Source organism: Bolinopsis microptera, chromosome 5 (assembly GCF_026151205.1).
Source record: "Bolinopsis microptera isolate Bmic1 chromosome 5, MBARI_Bmic_1.0, whole genome shotgun sequence".
NCBI lineage: Eukaryota > Metazoa > Ctenophora > Tentaculata > Lobata > Bolinopsidae > Bolinopsis > Bolinopsis microptera.
This window is the reverse complement of record NC_087076.1, coordinates 22,693,114-22,711,015: the sequence shown is the minus strand read 5'-3', so window position 1 is coordinate 22,711,015 and position 17,902 is coordinate 22,693,114. Positions and strand designations below refer to the sequence as shown.

The window sequence follows — 17,902 nt, the reverse complement described above, 5'->3', positions numbered from 1 at the left end:
CTGGACGCTTGGCCTAACTTGACTAATGGCCTAACAAGTAATAGTATACTGAACAAACGGACGGATGGCCTATTCCTAACTTAGGGCAGATTTTAGGCCGATAGTCTACTTGAGGTCACCTGGCCTAACTGCATGAGTGATGTGACCCGTAAGTGCACTGTATTGCTCTTAACATGAGCTGACAGGGCATGCTATATCCTAGCTCGATGACATGGACCAAATTAATTAGTCAAGTACATATTATATAAGTATATAGCCGTTGAGGAAAGGGGTCCTTTTGGATCCAGCGCAGCGTCCAGAAATATTGGTGATCCCCCTGAAAACAGCTGATTCCCTTGTGTATGTGTGAGCTAACGAGCTCTTTATTGATGAGAGATATAGACATGGATCACGTCAGCATGGCCACTTACTCGTCGAAGCACGTCATCGGGCTCATATAGCATGCTTTGTCAGCTCATGGTGAGTAAAACGGTGCACGTACGGGTCTCATCACACTGTAGCCCGTCAGTCCAGTTAGGCCAAGCGACTAAAGGTGGACTGTTGGTCTGTTAAACTTCAATTTAAAGTAGTATTAGACCCCAAACGGTCGCCTGAACTAACTGGTCTTATGGCCTAATTCATGGATTTAGGCGCTAGTCCAGTTAGGCAAAGAGACCTAGAATCATTCAAAACTGGCTGGAAAGGTTAGTTCATATGCCACCTATCATACCAAAGCAAATTCAACTCAGTTTATAAACAAAATAAAGGATATCGGGCCTTAAAAATTGACAAATTTTTTTCGAAAACTAGGCCAAAATTTCGGATTAATTCTCTGCGCGCGGAAACCGAACCTGTATTTTATAAATAAACGTGATAATGACAACAATTTACGTGGCATTATTTGCGCGACGCAAAATCTATAAACCCTCATTATAATGGGGGTTAAACTGTCATTGCTAGCTGTCGTAGCTAGCTCAGTTTTTTAAGACAGCTACCTACGACAGCTAGCGCGCATCAACCCTCATTTCTAGCTGTCTTAGAAATTGCCTCCTAAGACAGCTAGAGCGCGCTAGCTGTCTTAGATTTTTTGTAGGGAAGTGCAACCTTATACATTGTTGTTGGGTCAGTGACAGTAGCAGATGTGTTGCAGCTCAAACATCAAGTAAGTGCTTGCCAACTTCACACCTTAATTGTGATTTATCGAGCAAAGGGTTGTGTGTTATGGGATTTTAATCCATTTGTCTAGTACATATTTTGTATAGTACAAGAATCTTTATTAAGACTCCTTTTTATATGTTACTTAAATTGCAACCTTCAGGCTGCAAACTGGAGGGCAACAGTGCAAAGGATCTTGCAGACAACCCTTTTACCCAAACGATAATAGATGAAGTGGCAATAGTTCCTGGTAACTACGACTCTTACGACAGAATATACTTGGGGCAGGCAGTTACGTTTAAATGTAAACAAGACTCGAATCCAAATACAATGTAAGTAAATATTACGCTCAAATAAGTCTGTCGACAGTTGTATCTCTGGTTTACTTATTTTTGGTTTGACACAAAAATGGTGAAAATCTGATTTACAGCCAACAAATGGCAGATTTCAGCACTCACCATATCACATGTGACATGATTGATAACATACTTACTTGATAACTTAGATAACATAGATATAAAAGAGGGATGACCTTAGCGGCTCAATTGAAAATTGAACTTTTTTGACTGGGTCGAATGCTTTTATGGCCTTTTGAACAGTACGAAGAACTAAAAAATTGACCAAGTAATAAGAAGTCCCCACATTTTGACCCCAAGTGGTTTTATAATCGTAAACTTATAAATACTGTTGTCTCTTGACTTTAGATCTAAACGGGATCTTGCTAGTTAAAACAATTAAATAAAGCTACTGTGGGTTTCGGATAAAATGAGAAAATCACAATTTATATTATTCGATTAAATAGCTGTAAATTGTTCCAGGTATATGTTAAGAAAAGACGACAGCCTTACGGACTTTTCAGATTTTGGGGATTTCACGAGTGTCAGCTTTAATTGTATACAGGACGTTGCTCAAACCACTGATATCATGGCTATGTATAACCTCGTAAAATGTGAAGGTGAGTTATCTGAAAAATCCAACCGCCGTGCCTAACCATTTCATCGCCTAATATGGGCATCACGTGTAATTTTATATTAATTCGAGTTTCAAATGTGCATGTGTCCAAACGATTGGTGGTTTCTCATTCTGTAATGTTGAACGAACGCAATTTTTCAGCCGCGTGTACAAAACCAACCATTGACGATACCGTGGTGATGGATCTCGATTTTGAAACAGAGACGTTCTATCCCGCTGGTACAGAAATAAACGTGAGTTTTAATTTATCACATAATTTATGAATGGTCATTTTATTAGTTAAATTAGTGAAATAGAATCTTTCAACTGGACAGTCCAACATAAACATTGGATGAAACTGTACCCGCCTGATAGGGGTGCCATCTGCAGAGAGACCCCCGTCACCCCTACATCTGCAGATAGACACCTCGAATTAAGGTCTGGAATTGGGATAAGATTTAACATTTGATTAAATGCAAATTAATGATTTGAATTTCTTTTCAGTTGGAATGCAAACCAGGGTATGGGCGTGATGATGGTACCACCGCATTTGATGCTATTAAATGTAGTGGCGCTGTAACAAATTACAGTGACAAAAAGTGTTATCGTAAGTTCTTATTAAGTTATTGCCTTCTACGACTTTCTTTTTTCCTGAAAGGTTTTGGAAACAGCGAAAAGTTGACAGTATGATTTGACTACTGTCAATGTAATGACGATTAAAATGTCGACGTTTTGCAACACAGCTTCGACAAAACACACTACGGTACACTGGTTATATATCCTGGTGATGAAAGGTTAAGTATCATACCATATAGTGCTACGGTGTGTTTATCGTTGGAATGGTAAATATTCTCGCTCCCACTAAATTGCTCACCCAAATTTTAAGAAAAGTCTTGTGAAAAGGCTCTTAAGGTATAAACATTATCTAATTCGGTGTATTTTTGGACACTGATTCCGAATCATCCTCGGCCTCATGACGTAGGATAAAAATGATACCCTGGAGAGTTATGGGCAAATAACTGTTTTCTTCACGTGACAGGCTAGTAGTAGTAAAACACGAATTCGATTGTTTAGGGCTAGGGTTAGGGCTGTGGTTATGGTTATGGATAGCTTCCCTAACATTTTACCACTAAGAGACTAAACCAGGTGTTAGTTCATCGTGTCCTGACGAAGCTATCTTGATGAAATCTTACTATATATAAAGCGAGACGATATATATATATCTGTGCCATTTTACTGACACCACGGCATCGACTTTAACGCAACTTTCTGCAAAAACCGTAAAAGATATACAACTGAAACTTTTTTGGCTGGGTCAAATGCTTTAATATCCTCCAAATCAGCATGAAAAAATAAAAAATTGGCCGAGGAATAATGATTTTAGAGCCGAAAATTTGGACCCCCAAGTGGTGTCAAAAACGCCAATTAAATAGGTAATAATTATTTCAGTATCTTGAGTCTTGACACCGTTATATTTAACGGGTTCCTGCTAGTTAGGATAAATCGTTGAACATATGTCTACAAGTATATGTGAGCTCGCCTTAAATAGTCTATACCTTCCACTTAACGCAAATAAATAGCCAGCTGTTAGCTGTAAATTTTATCTTGACCTTATTCTAATTTTTTATATTTCTATTGTTTTCAGAATGTGCCACATCTGAAGTGACACTGGAAGCCGACGCAAAGGCATACTTTTTAACTGCAACGGCATTGGTAGGTCAAAAAATCAACTACCAATGTGACACTGGAACTTCATTTGAAGACAAAGTCAAATCCGAGTTCAGAAACACACAAGAGCTGGATTGCATTTATAGTAGTGGCACTACCAGTGCAACCTTATCAGGGATTTACGACATCAAGAAGTGTAGAGGTACGTTACTTTAAATATTTCTATCCATTGCCTTTAAAATGATGGTAAGATTTAATGGGTAGTGGAGGTGGAATTGAAGGTAACACGACTCCTGTCCGACAGCGACATCTGTCCGACAGCGACATCTGTCCGAATCAGGGTACCAGAAAAAAACGACATCTGTCCGAAATTGTGACCTGATTTCAATACGACACATTTCCAATTAGAAACATGATCTAAACTGTTACTTGCTAAATTGTATACGTAACATGTCCAATTTGAGATATGATCTGAGCCATAGTTTACTACCACAGTTTATTTTCATTTGATGTCGATAAATTAGACAATAGTTTCAATGTTATTTAAATGATATAAATTAATTCAATATAATACAATATCACAGAATCAAATCTAAAGCATAGTCAAATTTCCGATAGCTTTAAGGAAATCCATAGGGTTGCTGTTATAGTCTGTTCGTCCCATCCAGAGTCCCAGAGCATCATTGGTTCGTTGTCGGTAGAGAGGATGTAGTTTGCAGGAATGGAGAGCGTTTCCAGATCTCTCGGGTTAGAAGGGTGTCTGTTAGCTGCTTTTCTGGGTACGGCTAGCACGATCATGTTCTCAACTAGTCAATCACGTATCGATGGATCAGATCTTAAGGGATCACATCAGCTTTAGAACGTCACGAGATTACCCGTGAGCTTGTGAAATACGAATGTGAACCGAAATTACAATATGATCCGAAATTCGGACAGATGTCGCCAAAAACGACTCCTGTCCGACTGCGACATCTGTCCGAAATCCCTAATTCAGCTTTCGGACAGATGTCGCTGTCGGACAGATGTCGCCCAATCGAATTGAAGAAGTTTGCATTACTCCTGAAATTAGGACTTCCGCTTTTGTCATAATGAAAAACTGCAAAATGCGAAATAGAGTGGGAATTTTCTCAAAGAAAGGAGAAGAGATTGTCACTTCTGATGACATAACGGGGACTTATTCTAACGGATAAGCTTCAAGACCCGTTGATTATGTACTATTCGGACATACTATTTTTCGTGCTTTGACAAATATTTCATATCAACAAAAAATGTTTAGTCATCATTGTTACCCTAACCTTCCATATCGGCTCAAATAACATCCAATTTCCACAAACGGATAATTGATCTTGTATCTTTTCAACCTACAGAGAATCAGGCTGGTTAAATCGTGCATTGCTATCAGAAAGAATATCACACCTGAGTACGATTTTTTCGACAATATTACTCTGAGTCTGTTTGCATTTTCCAAATTTGCTCTTAGATAAAAGAGTAATTCTTCGTTCCGATTAAAAAGATTGTTTTTAGACTACTCCGTGCTTACGATATTTTCAAATGCATAAACCCATAAATTTAAAGACTATTACCAGTATTATAGAATATAGACCAATAACTTTTATTTCTTTCAGAGGACTGCCCGCTGACGGTACTTGCAGATCATGGAATATTGTTCAAATTTGACAATGAAATTGCAACAATATTGTCGGTCCCTCAAGACGAAGAATATGAACTTGAGTGCCAAGATGGCGATTATCATTTACCGTATGGGCAAGAGGATGAAATCGAATGTGAAGAGGTGGCCGATGGAGCATCGCCAAGTGCAATTGTCGTTCAATCGTGCCACGCTCCTTGTGATATTGTAAGTTAATACGTTTCTGATAATTTTTTAATCAGACGATTTTATTTTGATAGTCACTGTTTAAGCCTTTCAACTCCTCTATTCATGAACATTACATGCACCACATTTACTTCTCTGCGATTGTACCATCGTCTTTTATTTGTTCCTGTGTCAGGCGAGCGACCGCGGTGTTATCCTAGGTGCCATTTGGGAACACTAGTTTAAGTTAATTTTAAATCATTCCTTTTACGGGTTCCGTAAAAAGTGGTTCCGGTCGATCCTTGGACCTCGGCTGATCGGTCCACTCTATCCCATTTTTGGGATTGAGTAAAGATTGAACTATCCGATCGGTTTATAGCCGTAACCCAACTTTTTCAAACCTCATTTTCGCAGTCAATCATCAAGACAGAATATAACGTCGAATACGCTAAGATCGCTAGCGGGTTTCGGGCTGCCTTAAATGTAGTGGAGGTTGCTCTCAACACACCACTACTCATTATTGGTTGCAAACACGACAAAGTGTTTCTGTTTACCGAGAACGTTGAAGCAAACACCAAATTCTTTTGTGATGCATCGAAATACGACTTTGAAAATGCTCAATTCAAAGACCTCATAAAGTGTTACAGTAAGTCATGTGCATTTTGTTTTGATTTTTGAACATAATGTTAGGCAGATTATGATTAGAGTATAAGGACGAAAAATATGGATAGGAGTGAGAAATATAACGGCCTTAAAACAGTCTTAAAATGGGAATCAAGAAAAATTCGGAAAAGTAAAACAGACTATAATAATAAGATTGCAGATAGTTTCAAAGTTAAAGAGCATGTTTGCTGTTTAAGAAGCAAATAAAACACGTCTACTAAAATAAAATTTAAAATATTTCTAATAATTTCACATTTAAACCTCATAGCAATATAGCACTATAAAGGTGACACCTGACCAGTGACCATGGTTATGAGTCGTAACCAAGGTAACGATTGTCGTCGGACTATTTAGTCCAACATAATTTGTCCGCTGGGCGCTGTTGTAAATTTATATATAGATTATACGATGTCAGAGATCGCCGGGGGATGTATATGGTTATTAAAATGTGTCATGTTTCGAGGTATGCATCTCCCACCCATTAAAATATGATTTTTGAGTTCGTGTCTGGATTAAAGGTTGTTATAAATGTGTATTGTGTATAGACATACTGTCTATTATATAGTTGTACGGGTCATATTGACGAAAAATGCATGCATAGATGTATGTCGGCAAACGTACATCCTGGGTAGTGGGAAAGATTCAGTACTTTTAAACAAAGTTTTAGGATTCCTAAATAGATGATGAACTATCTAATATTTTTTTCAGACATGTGCAAATTACCAACCAAAAATGAACTCGACCAGTTCTTCGACTTCCTTAAAGTCAAAGACAATGGTGGCGATACTACTTTTGCCGCATTAGCACCCGAAGCCACTTCCATACCTCCCAACACAAAGGCAAGCTTCGCTGTTGAAAAAATATCTCTGCACGTTTAGCTGCATGTCGCATGTTACTTTTATCTTTCAGAACCTTGCTCTCTTATCGGATTGGACTATTCTTTAGTTGCAACATTCCTGATTGGCAACCCACGGACTATATACAATCGCATGTTGATTAATCCGGGAGAGAAAGTAAGTTAAATCGTATAACCGTTCATTTTGACCAAGAGGCCGGTAGGAGGGTAGAATGGTAGGATTTTAAACCTATGTCAAAGAAGGTAATAACTCAAAATTGTACTGTGGGCCTTGACAAACCGAAGGCTGGTTTTCTTGAACAAGGCCGAGCACTCTATTCACTATTGATCACGGTTATAAGTTGCCTGAACTCGAATTGTAAAAGCTTTGGTTATTTACCTTTCGACATTAGTGAAAAGACTAAGTTCACATTCTAAATTTACATCCATGAAATAATCTTGAGAAATAACAAAGGGACGCTCTTATCGTACATTATTTTTATAAGGATTTGCTCATTTTGATTTTTACGCGTGCATGATTCAATGTATAAACATTAAACATTGTGCAATTGTCGATGATTTATTCAAAGTGATCTTTTCTAGTTGTACTCTCTCATGTGACGAGATAATTACCAGGTGCAATTCCAATGTAAAGATCAAACGATGACAGTGGAAGGAACTACAGGGAACATATTTGAGGCTGAATGTGGAACAAACGGAGATGATATAGTTTTAAAGAAATGCTACCCTTCGTGTTCGGTAAGTGTTTTAGTAGTGACAGTGTTGATTGTAACACAATTTTACTATTTAGGTTTACCTTTGGTACAGAGGAGAACCGCTGTTACCATTGTTACCATGGTTACGTTGCAAGTGACTTTTAAAATAGCCATCTCATTAACATTAATTCTATTTCAAATTTGGTAAAAGATTTCGAGTCTGTCAAGTCTGATTTGCACTAAATCAAGTTTTACCGACAAACTTTGAACCGATATGGTTACATGCACTATGCAATTCTTAAATGTATCAGCGTGATAGTTGTTAGGTGAAAATAATATCTTGGAGATGGATTTAAGACAAAACATTTTGAAAAGTAATTCTCCCTCTTTTCAGGTAACTGAGATTCCCAACCCTAACGCCAACACCATCGTTAGCGCCGCAGGAAGTCAGACCGGAACCAAAGTTGCCTTGGGTGAACAGGTGGAAATTACTTGTTCTAGTGACGACTATGTCATGGCTTTCGATGTTACCAAAAGAGCAATTGGGTCTTATGCTGAGTGTAAGAAAGATCCTAACGATAATACAAAAGTAGAATTGAAGGAGGCAGGAACACATATTGCTGGCAAAGATTGGTGCCTTGGTAAGTGTACGAATTTAAAACAAGTGGGACACAGAGACTAATGATGTCCAGTTCCGGTCCCAACTTTTTCAAAACATGTCTCATTACGGATAACTGAATTTAGATATTTATGCTTCCAAAGAGAAAATTAAACGAAAGTTAAACTAAATTGAACAGAATTGAAGAATTTTTCTCGCCAAAAAAATAATCCCTGCCATTTTCATAGCAATACAAAATGTTCTGAGGCACGCAACACATGTCTCATTTCCAAAACCTAACTGTGTACAGTCACGACGTGTTTATTTTTCTCTGCTTTTTTCCTGATAATTTCTTCAAATTGAAAAGTACGTACTGCACTGTCTCCGATTTCTTCGTTCCAGCTCTCCGACTAGCCAAGATCCGGGGACTAAGATACCATTTTTATGGATAGTTTTACCATGGGCCATTATCAAGTCTAAAGTTTTTTTGTGAACGGCCTTGTATAATCTCTGCGTCAGTAACAAATTAAATTACTTCAGCTGTCCCAAAGTTGGGTGCACCAACAGCGTCAACCGGATCGTACACCTTTACAGCTTCTGTGGTATTGCCTTCAGACAGAGATACGTAAGTCTATTGGATACCTTTTTTAGATACCATCAGTTTCAACAAAATAAAATCTGTGCTTGACTACAGACTTAACTACGACTGGGGACCCGAAGTATTTTGTTGTGAGACAGCGCCCAATCTGGTACGAATCACGGAATCAGCTGTTTCAAAACACCGTGTATCATTGTTACATGCAAAACAACACATCCGTATTCATGGGTCATGTTCATTGCTTCATTTTGTAATCTTCAAAAGGTTTGGAAAAAGTTTCTTCGCTTCCCTCAACCGAATTTTAACTTTATAACCAATTCAGATTTGATGATTGGAAGATATTCGCAGTGCAAGTCGCGGACAGTACTGGTGATATAATTTGCACCATTACTACTATCAACGCAGACTCCGATACTTACGATTGCCCGTACACTCTATCTACTTCTGATGCTGATTGGAAAGCCAAATTAAAAAATGGTTTCTCACTGCATGTCTATCAGATCATATATCCAAGCCAAGATATAGTTTATCTGACTAAAAATGACGTTACCGGATTTTATGTTGGACCTCCGCCCTTGGACGCAGGTATTTGCTATATAATATGTACTCACATATCATATATTTCGATAAAACTCACGATGTGCTGTATGACTAGTTAACAGCCGCTATTATTAACAGTGTTGCCGTCTAGTGCTATTATTTACTGTACATGTATTTGATTCGTAACTTCCTAATTTTTGTCATTTCTTCAGGTGACGTCACGATTAGTGTTGTCGGCGCTAAAACTGTAACTATGATTTTCAAAGACACTTTGCCTGCTGATATTGGAGAAATTACCGCAATCGGCTCATACGAACCAGTGTATGCAATGAAGATAAGTGAGAAGGATGGTGAAGAGAAACAAGCTTACGATGATAAGAGTAAGTTAATTTGTGTAACTGTGAATCATAATCTCCATGTTTGAGAAATAAACGTTACTAAACAGCTATACATCTGAGCTGTTGTTGATATTTGTCATCATTAAAATTATGATTTAAGGAACTTATCTCCAGAGTTAACTAAAATAACCTAAAAAATAACCTAATATTCGTTTCTAGAACTGGCTTCCAGTTTATATAGAAGAATTGCGATTGTAACGTGGACTGTTCCCAACAGTTTGCACCATACAATTACAAAGATAACTCTATCGTACCCAACTTAATAAAACGTTGTTTTAGATATAGCCGATCTTGTAAGCCAGACCGAATACGATTGGAGCAGTGTCCTAGAGCCTCTCAAGAGCTATGTTGTTGTGATATCTTCCAGCACTGACAAAGGACCCGGCGGAGATATGACCAAAGAATTCAACACTGGTAATTTTATGTTTTTCAAAGTTTTAAATAGGAGTACAATGTTTTGAGGTTAATAAAAAATGTGTACTTATTCGCACTGTATAGTGTATATTATATATTTTTTAATTCTACATTTTAAAAATACTTTTGTTGAACACTTTTAAATAGAGTAATAGTCTCATAAGCTTGCGTACATGTCATTATGTATGCAAAATATTTATTCGATATGTCGGAACATGTTTGGAGTTAATGTCAATTTTTGGTTAAACTGAGGAACTGTTTTTAGGTCACGCTTCTGCGACCATCACGGACGTTGAAGTTTCCTCAACCGCCCGCGATGTGACAATCAAGTTAGCCGATACCAGTCCAGGAGGCAACACCAAAGTCAAGGTAAGTCTTGATTCGTATTTATTATGAAGACCCCCTCTGCCCCCTTAACCAACTTTGTTGAACTGTCACCACAATCTTGTCTGCATCAAACTCAAGCCTGGCTATTCACGTAGATTAGGACAATCATAACAATTTCAGTATACTCTGAGTAGCAAGGCCGAAGTTATTGAAGAAAAAGATTTTGGTGCCGCTAAGGAAGTTACTATATCGTACGATGATCTTACTCCACTCACAGAGTACACTTTCACTGTCACGGTTCTGACTGATGATGATACACCCTCCGAGACAGTCACACACTCTTTCACTCAAGGTGAGGATAAATGGTGTTATGTAGCACAATTCTTGTTGTATCTTGTATTATGACACTACTAGGAAAAAAAAGTTTTGCCATTTGTGATATCGGGACTGGAGCAATTGGCACCAAAATCACCATAAAAAGATAAAATAAGTCTTTTGACACGAAATTAAACGAACAATTTTTCTCAGGACCAACACTCCCAACACCAATAGATTCCTCAAAAATAGTGTTGACTGACAATACTGCTACAGTAGAATTCGTGCCAGAAGAAGGTTTCACTTACCGCTTAAAGGTATCCAAAAAGGTTGCCGAAATATGGACAGTTGTGATGGAGTATGTTTACCCTGAGCCAGTTGTACCAGCTAATACCATCAGCGAAAGTGGGGATGATAACCTACCTTCACGAAGAAAGCGTGATGTTACACCAGTTAGTCATAAATTTACAGGTCTAGAATCAAATGTTGCCTACAAAATTTCAATGACCTCCGAGGGAAATGTTGGTGAAACGGAAACAGTACTGACAAGTGATCCTGTTGAAGTTGAAGTTACAACTTGTAAGTTTTTTTGATTGTTGATCATCACTTTAATATTTCCATATTATAGAGATTTTACTCACACTACAGTACTTAGCCACCTTCTCTGCCACCGCATAACTTTTTGATTTTTAGTTCTCCTTGGCAACGTTTTAATTCTTCCCTACCTTGTTAAATAACTGCTTACACCCTTCTGTTTGAAACCGAAACTCCAACTCATTATGTCCATTTTATTATTATTTCCTTCCATTTTATTATTTTGTAACCTTTAAACCTCCCTCTCCAGATGCCTGTAGTAAATCTACTTTGACGGACGCGGGAGTAACCGTGAGTTTGGAAGATAGCGAACAAGTCGTTTCAGACTTTTTGTCTCCAGATAGTAACGTGCCTTTCACGCTCACCTGTCCGGTAAGACTTGATTCACCTCTTCAGAATACTTGATATCCCGAAATTTATATTAAATTTTATCCTTCCACAGCCTTTCTCTTCGATACTTCAGTACAGACAATTTGATAGACAATATATCACAAACTCCGGTGTTCGTGTACATATATTTAGTTTTAGGTTGTTTGACAATAAAAAGTTCCCACGCTCCAGGGTGACCTTGTTGTTAACATAGTTGACAGTGTAACTGAACTGCTAGGAAACGCTACCACTACCTCTGTCTTGTGCCTTGCCGCAGGATGGGGCGATTACATTGAATGTGTGGAGGTTCCAGGTATGTTTCATCCCTCATCTCATACCTTCAACACATTTCTTTCAACTTCAACCACCACAATTTGATTCATTTTTGGCCTTAGTGGGTCTCTTAATTTTCCGATATGGACCGGTGTTTATAGGGTCTGCAACCTGCATCCATTGGGTGTTGTTGTTTAACAGTGAGTGACAACCACGTCTTAAATATTTTCCTTTCATTATGTACCTTTAACCCAATTCAACTAGATCAATTGGTTTCTTGGTAGTTAATTCATATTGTGGAGTTTTACATTTTTGGGAATGGATCGGTCTTGATAAGGTCTGCACCTTGCAACCATTGGATGTTGTTGCTTACAAGTTTGAATCCGATATCGATAGTAACAACCAGATCGTATACAAATTTCATTTGATGGTTAAATAAATTTATCATTGAGAATTATTTTATTGTGGGCACGGCCCTGAGACATAGCGTTTTAAATAAAAATACATTTTCTTTCAGATAACTGTGATCTAGCTAACAGTAACAAATGTGGTAAGCAAAAAAAGCTTTTCCTTTTGTATCGAACTTGTTTTCTGATTTTGTAACTTCGCACCGCAAACGTTTTCTCTTTTGCTACGAACTTAGGGACCTGTGTTGAACGCGATGCTAAAAATTCTAGCCTTGATTGACGTTGCCAACCGCCCTTTCAGATCTTTGCTCTTTAAAACGAAGCAAACATGACAATGTGCGTGGCGCGAAGCAACGATGTCCTCCACAGTTGTGTCCCAAAACATTGTGACAGATTTTTGTCCCTTTATCACGTTTAATAAAAATCGTTTTATACGAGTACGACTACCCAAATGTGTTCTCATCATTGAAATTTCAAGTGTAAAACTGCATCATCTTTGGAGTTTGTGGAAAACTTTTGAGTGTTCGTTGGATCACTAATAATACAACTGTTGAGCACACACTGCTGACAGTTTGATGGTGAACATTAATTTCTGGTTCAAAAATTACATCTCATTTTAATTGTCTTGTTATTTATTATATAATCTAGTATCAACAGGTGGCTGCCCATCACAAGACGAAGTGAACGTAGTGTACGGTGATTATACATGGCCGAGCACTAACCCAAATACTTACGCAGTACAACCCTGCGTCCACGACGTAAGTTAATCATGAGATCGAATTTATACTATTTGATTAATTCAATTAAGAGATGTTTTATTTGCTACTTCTCAATCTCATTAAGACAATTTGCAAGATTGAGTGGATTTGGAAAATTGTGTATTCAATGGTAAAACAGGCCCAGAGAAGGATTCTAAAAGGAAAGGAGGGTCAGAGTTTGTGCACTTGCAGTGTTGAAGAAACCACTCCCTGATAATAGTAGCTTTTTGCTCGTATCACTAGCAACTAGATGTTCCTGTGAGTTGTATACAGAAATTGGTGCTGCTTCTTTAATGGAAGCTTCAAACATCTTCATTGTATCGTCAGTGGAATTAATGCTATCAGCAAGCTAGTTTGCCAGAGCTGTTTTAGTCGCTCATTGATGTGATTTGTGAGCTAGTTGATTTTTCGTTTTAGTTCTGTCCTGTATTTCACAGAATTTTCGCTGGGTTTCAGTAGCTTAGTATTACTTTTTTTGTACCTGACAAATCCATAATTCATATCTAACAGGTACAATTATTGCTACCTGAAGTTCACAGTAAAACTGGTTAGTAGCAGCTATATTCCATGCCATGCCATCGTTCATCGGACTTTGTGTCGAGTCGCTGACAAATAATAATGATTTCAGGAAATGTTCTATGCTCAGAAGTTCTGTCCAAGAAGCAGCCCAATCAAAGATTCAACTGTAATGAAGCAAGGCTTTGGTGACACAGACTTTTCCTCTTGCCCTTCAGCAGTTACATCTAAAATTGACGCAATATCTGAGGTAAGGTAGCAGAGGAACCATATATTAGATGTAAAGAGAACCATATACATATTATATTTTCTATCAAAAACAACTAAAATGTTGATTTCGAATATATTTTTCTTGAGACCCCTTAATTACAAGAAGCTTAAGTTCCTGAGGTAGCACCATAACAAAATAGCTATTTGTGAGAAATCAAAAATTGATTGGGACTTGAAACTTGGTATGCATAAATTCGTAACATATTGACACAATGTGATGAAGAGTTTTCAGTTTTCAGCAACTTCTCCTTCATCAAGGCTGAACGCTGCCGCTGAACGCCGCCGCCGAACGCCGAACGCCGCCATCGATTTTCCGGCCACGCGCCGCCGCCGCCGTTTTCAAACGGCGCACACGGCGTGAACCTGTTTATACGCCGAATGCGCCGTTTCAGGCCAAAATTCAAGATTGTTAAAAATTGCTCTCCGCATGGCATTATTCTAGAGGACAATTGAATCTGCGGAATCACGTGACCTCACACCAATTACGCCGCCGCCGGCGGTGTACAGCACTGTCCTTCGTAATATTTTGTATCATTTCTCAAAAAAGTCACATTTTCTATGGTGCACCCTGTACCATAGAAGAGCACTTTTTCTTTCTGCAATGCCGATACAATAAATCAAATTGTTGCAAATATATCAAATATTGCAGAATGATGTGACGAAAATAACAGCGGACTCTATATCATATGACATCAGGACCATAACAGCTAATCAAGGAACTCAAATGAGTTCCCTTGACGTTAAGAAAACTGTCCAAATTATTGATGATCTCGTAAACTTATCGATAATTACAGACGACACCCTTAATAATGTGATTGCCACGATGGACAATGTACAAACTAAAACCGAGCTCGGAGAATTAAGGGAGAACGATACAATTAGTGACCAGTTCAGACAATCTGCTGTGAGTCTCACTCGTGCTCTTGTGAAGAAAAGTGAGAGTAAAGCAGATTTGAAATCTCTCAACTCTGTTGGTTAGTTTAAGTCTATCATATGCTTGATAAGGCCAGGGCCGATGTAACATTTCATTTACCTTCGTTTATTGTCATAACACGGTGATTTTATATGACCAGACATTGCGTGAACGGACACAATTTTGACCGGTCACTAAAATGAACACTCGAAGGCATCCAAACCCGTAAAATCCAAAATTTCTAGGTTGAGTTCAAGTAGACAAATAATATTGACCAAGAAAAGCAATAAGTGGCAAAGCTGAACGTGTTAAATTTAGTTCGATGGTAGAAATTTGAAATGATCGAAATTAAAAAGTAGTTATATCCTGGACAATAAGTTCGTAGTGGAAGTGGAACATTTTTAACGGACTTTTATTTGGACGAACCGTGATGGGCAGGCTTTATTTCAACGGAAATTAAAATGAACACCTTGGCCCCTAGCGTCCAATTAATGTCCGTTCAAATGAAGTCCAGTGAGGTACATCTTTTAATCGTTTTTTGCACGATTTATTGTTATAACGTTGTATAATGTATGCGGCCTTGTATACAGCCTTGTAGTTGAAGTACGGCTTTATTATACCTTATCATACCTTATCATACCTTATCATACCTTATCATACCTTATCATACCTTATCATACCTTATCATACCTTATCATACCTTATCATACCTTATCATACCTTATCATACCTTATCATACCTTATCATACCTTATCATACCTTATCATACCTTATCATACCTTATCATACCTTATCATACCTTATCATACCTTGTCATACCTTGTCAAGAAAACAACAATTTCAAGAAAACAAAAATTTTATTTAGTATCAATTAATGCAGACAAAAATATATTTCATATATATAACTAGCACGAACTTTAGATCAGATACCTTTTCATACCTTTTCATACTTGTCATACCTTATCATACCTTACCATGCCTTATCATACCTTATTGCTTATGCTTATATTATCGGTAAAATGTCTTCCTAGGCCCAGGTTTCTATTTCAAACGTGTAGGGACTACCGGTGGAGCATGAATTCTCATGCTCATGTGACCTTATGTTTTCACGAACGCTGAACAAGATAAAACTAATTATGGTTATCATACTTGATTCAATTGAATGGAATCAAATTTGTTATAAGCTGCGCGGCTTCTCGGGTGAATCGTTACAGAGTAAGTTTATCAGCATTCAAAAATGTAAAAAAAAAGAAAAAAAAAGAAAAAAGAAAAAGTAAAACTACTGTTTTCTAGGGTTTGCTGTTGCAGAGGTTTTGGAGGATGAGGTAACCAATGTTTTAGTGCTTTCGGGTGAAACTAACGTAATAAAAGGTAGCACGAACAAATACAATGAATCTGAAACCTACTTCAAGGTAAGATAATTTTGACTTTATCTATTAATCAATGACCATATCAGACCTGTATCTAATGTATCTGGAATTTGACGTATTGAAATACCAATTTTGACTATATATCCACAGTTATTCACCATGGATTTGTTTGTTATTAAATAGTTTTTCATAAATTTTTGGATTTAGATTAATTCGATGTAATGGGTCCAAGTTACTGCGGACATAGTTCACTATGTGTTTACCGTGTTTGGGTGCCCATCATATTTTACAGATGGGGGCGATATTTTGAACGATTCTATTTTATATTCATCTATTGCTGTACTCTGTAAAATTTGAAAAGTATTTAATAAATATTAAAATTTATTCCATATAGTTTTCCAGAGGATGCTCAAGTGACAAGCAAAAGTATTGCACTGTAGTTAACCGATTTAGAATTTGCAGTTAAATGGCCTTGTATTGTGATATGTTGGATATGCAGTTGGATAGGCCTTATGGTTTTTATACTTGTGGTTTTTATAGTTTTTATACTGGATACGCCATGAACTCTAAACATATTTCATTTTACCTTACGTATTTTTGACGGTAGAATCGAAATCGAATAAAAGTGGTCCGGTAATGATTGATTTGATGTTAATGAGTATTTTTATTGGCCGACCTGACCTTACTGAGAATCTTAAAAACCACCAATTCTAAATCGGTGCACTATAACAAACAAAGCCATTGAAATAAGTGGACTATTCTTGAGAATTAGAATAATACTGATGGCAAATGTCATGCTATTGGCATTGCTAATCTACCGCGGACAGTTTTCGGCAAGTTTCCATAACTAATTTTTTGTGATCAGCGGTAATAACCGCTTTTTTTACGCTAAAAAAGCGCTTATTGATAAAACCCACCGTTATTTGGCGATTATAAAGCGATTATAAACGGTCCCGTTAATAAACGGTTAAAAACGATTATAATCGCTTTTTCCATAAAATATTTTTGCAAAAGCGATTATTAGCGCTTTAAAAGCGATAATAAATCGCGAATTAAAATTATTAGTGATAAAAAAACGCTTTTATTTTAGGGTTGTCGATTATTATCGCTCAGTAAGCGCTTTTCAAAAAAACGCTTATAAACCGTTTTTTGGACCGTTTTTAAAACGCTTTTAATCGACTATAAGCGATTATATTCACTAGGGAAAGTTCCAAATTAAAAAGCGCCTACTAATCGTTAAAAAACCGCTTTTTTATTTTAAGTTAAAAAGCGGTTTAAATCGATTATAAAACGATTATAAGCGACAATAAGCGATTTTTTGAAATCTGCTAAAAAGCGATATTTTCACTATGATCAGCGCTTATAACCGCTTTTCTTGAAATTTTCCTACTGAAAAGCGTTTATAAGCGCTTATTTATTTGCTGTCTATAAGCGATTATAAACGATTATAAGCGCTTTTTT

General features: G+C 37.3%; 1 protein-coding gene across 1 annotated transcript; it reads left to right on the top strand.

Moving 5' to 3' along the window:
* The first annotated feature begins 619 nt into the window (after positions 1-619).
* LOC134815560 (uncharacterized) lies at positions 620-15,136 on the top strand. The gene is made up of 22 exons (XM_063824100.1): positions 620-683; positions 1,073-1,141; positions 1,298-1,466; positions 1,953-2,089; positions 2,248-2,339; positions 2,590-2,692; positions 3,731-3,955; positions 5,379-5,608; positions 5,981-6,212; positions 6,938-7,068; positions 7,701-7,823; positions 8,175-8,421; positions 8,919-9,003; positions 9,299-9,561; positions 9,729-9,896; positions 10,194-10,328; positions 10,594-10,697; positions 10,836-11,007; positions 11,184-11,549; positions 11,815-11,936; positions 12,126-12,246; positions 14,952-15,136. The coding sequence occupies exons 1-22, from the start codon at positions 620-622 to the stop codon at positions 15,134-15,136; spliced, it is 3,543 nt and encodes a 1,180-aa protein (XP_063680170.1).
* The last annotated feature ends 2,766 nt before the right edge of the window (positions 15,137-17,902 follow it).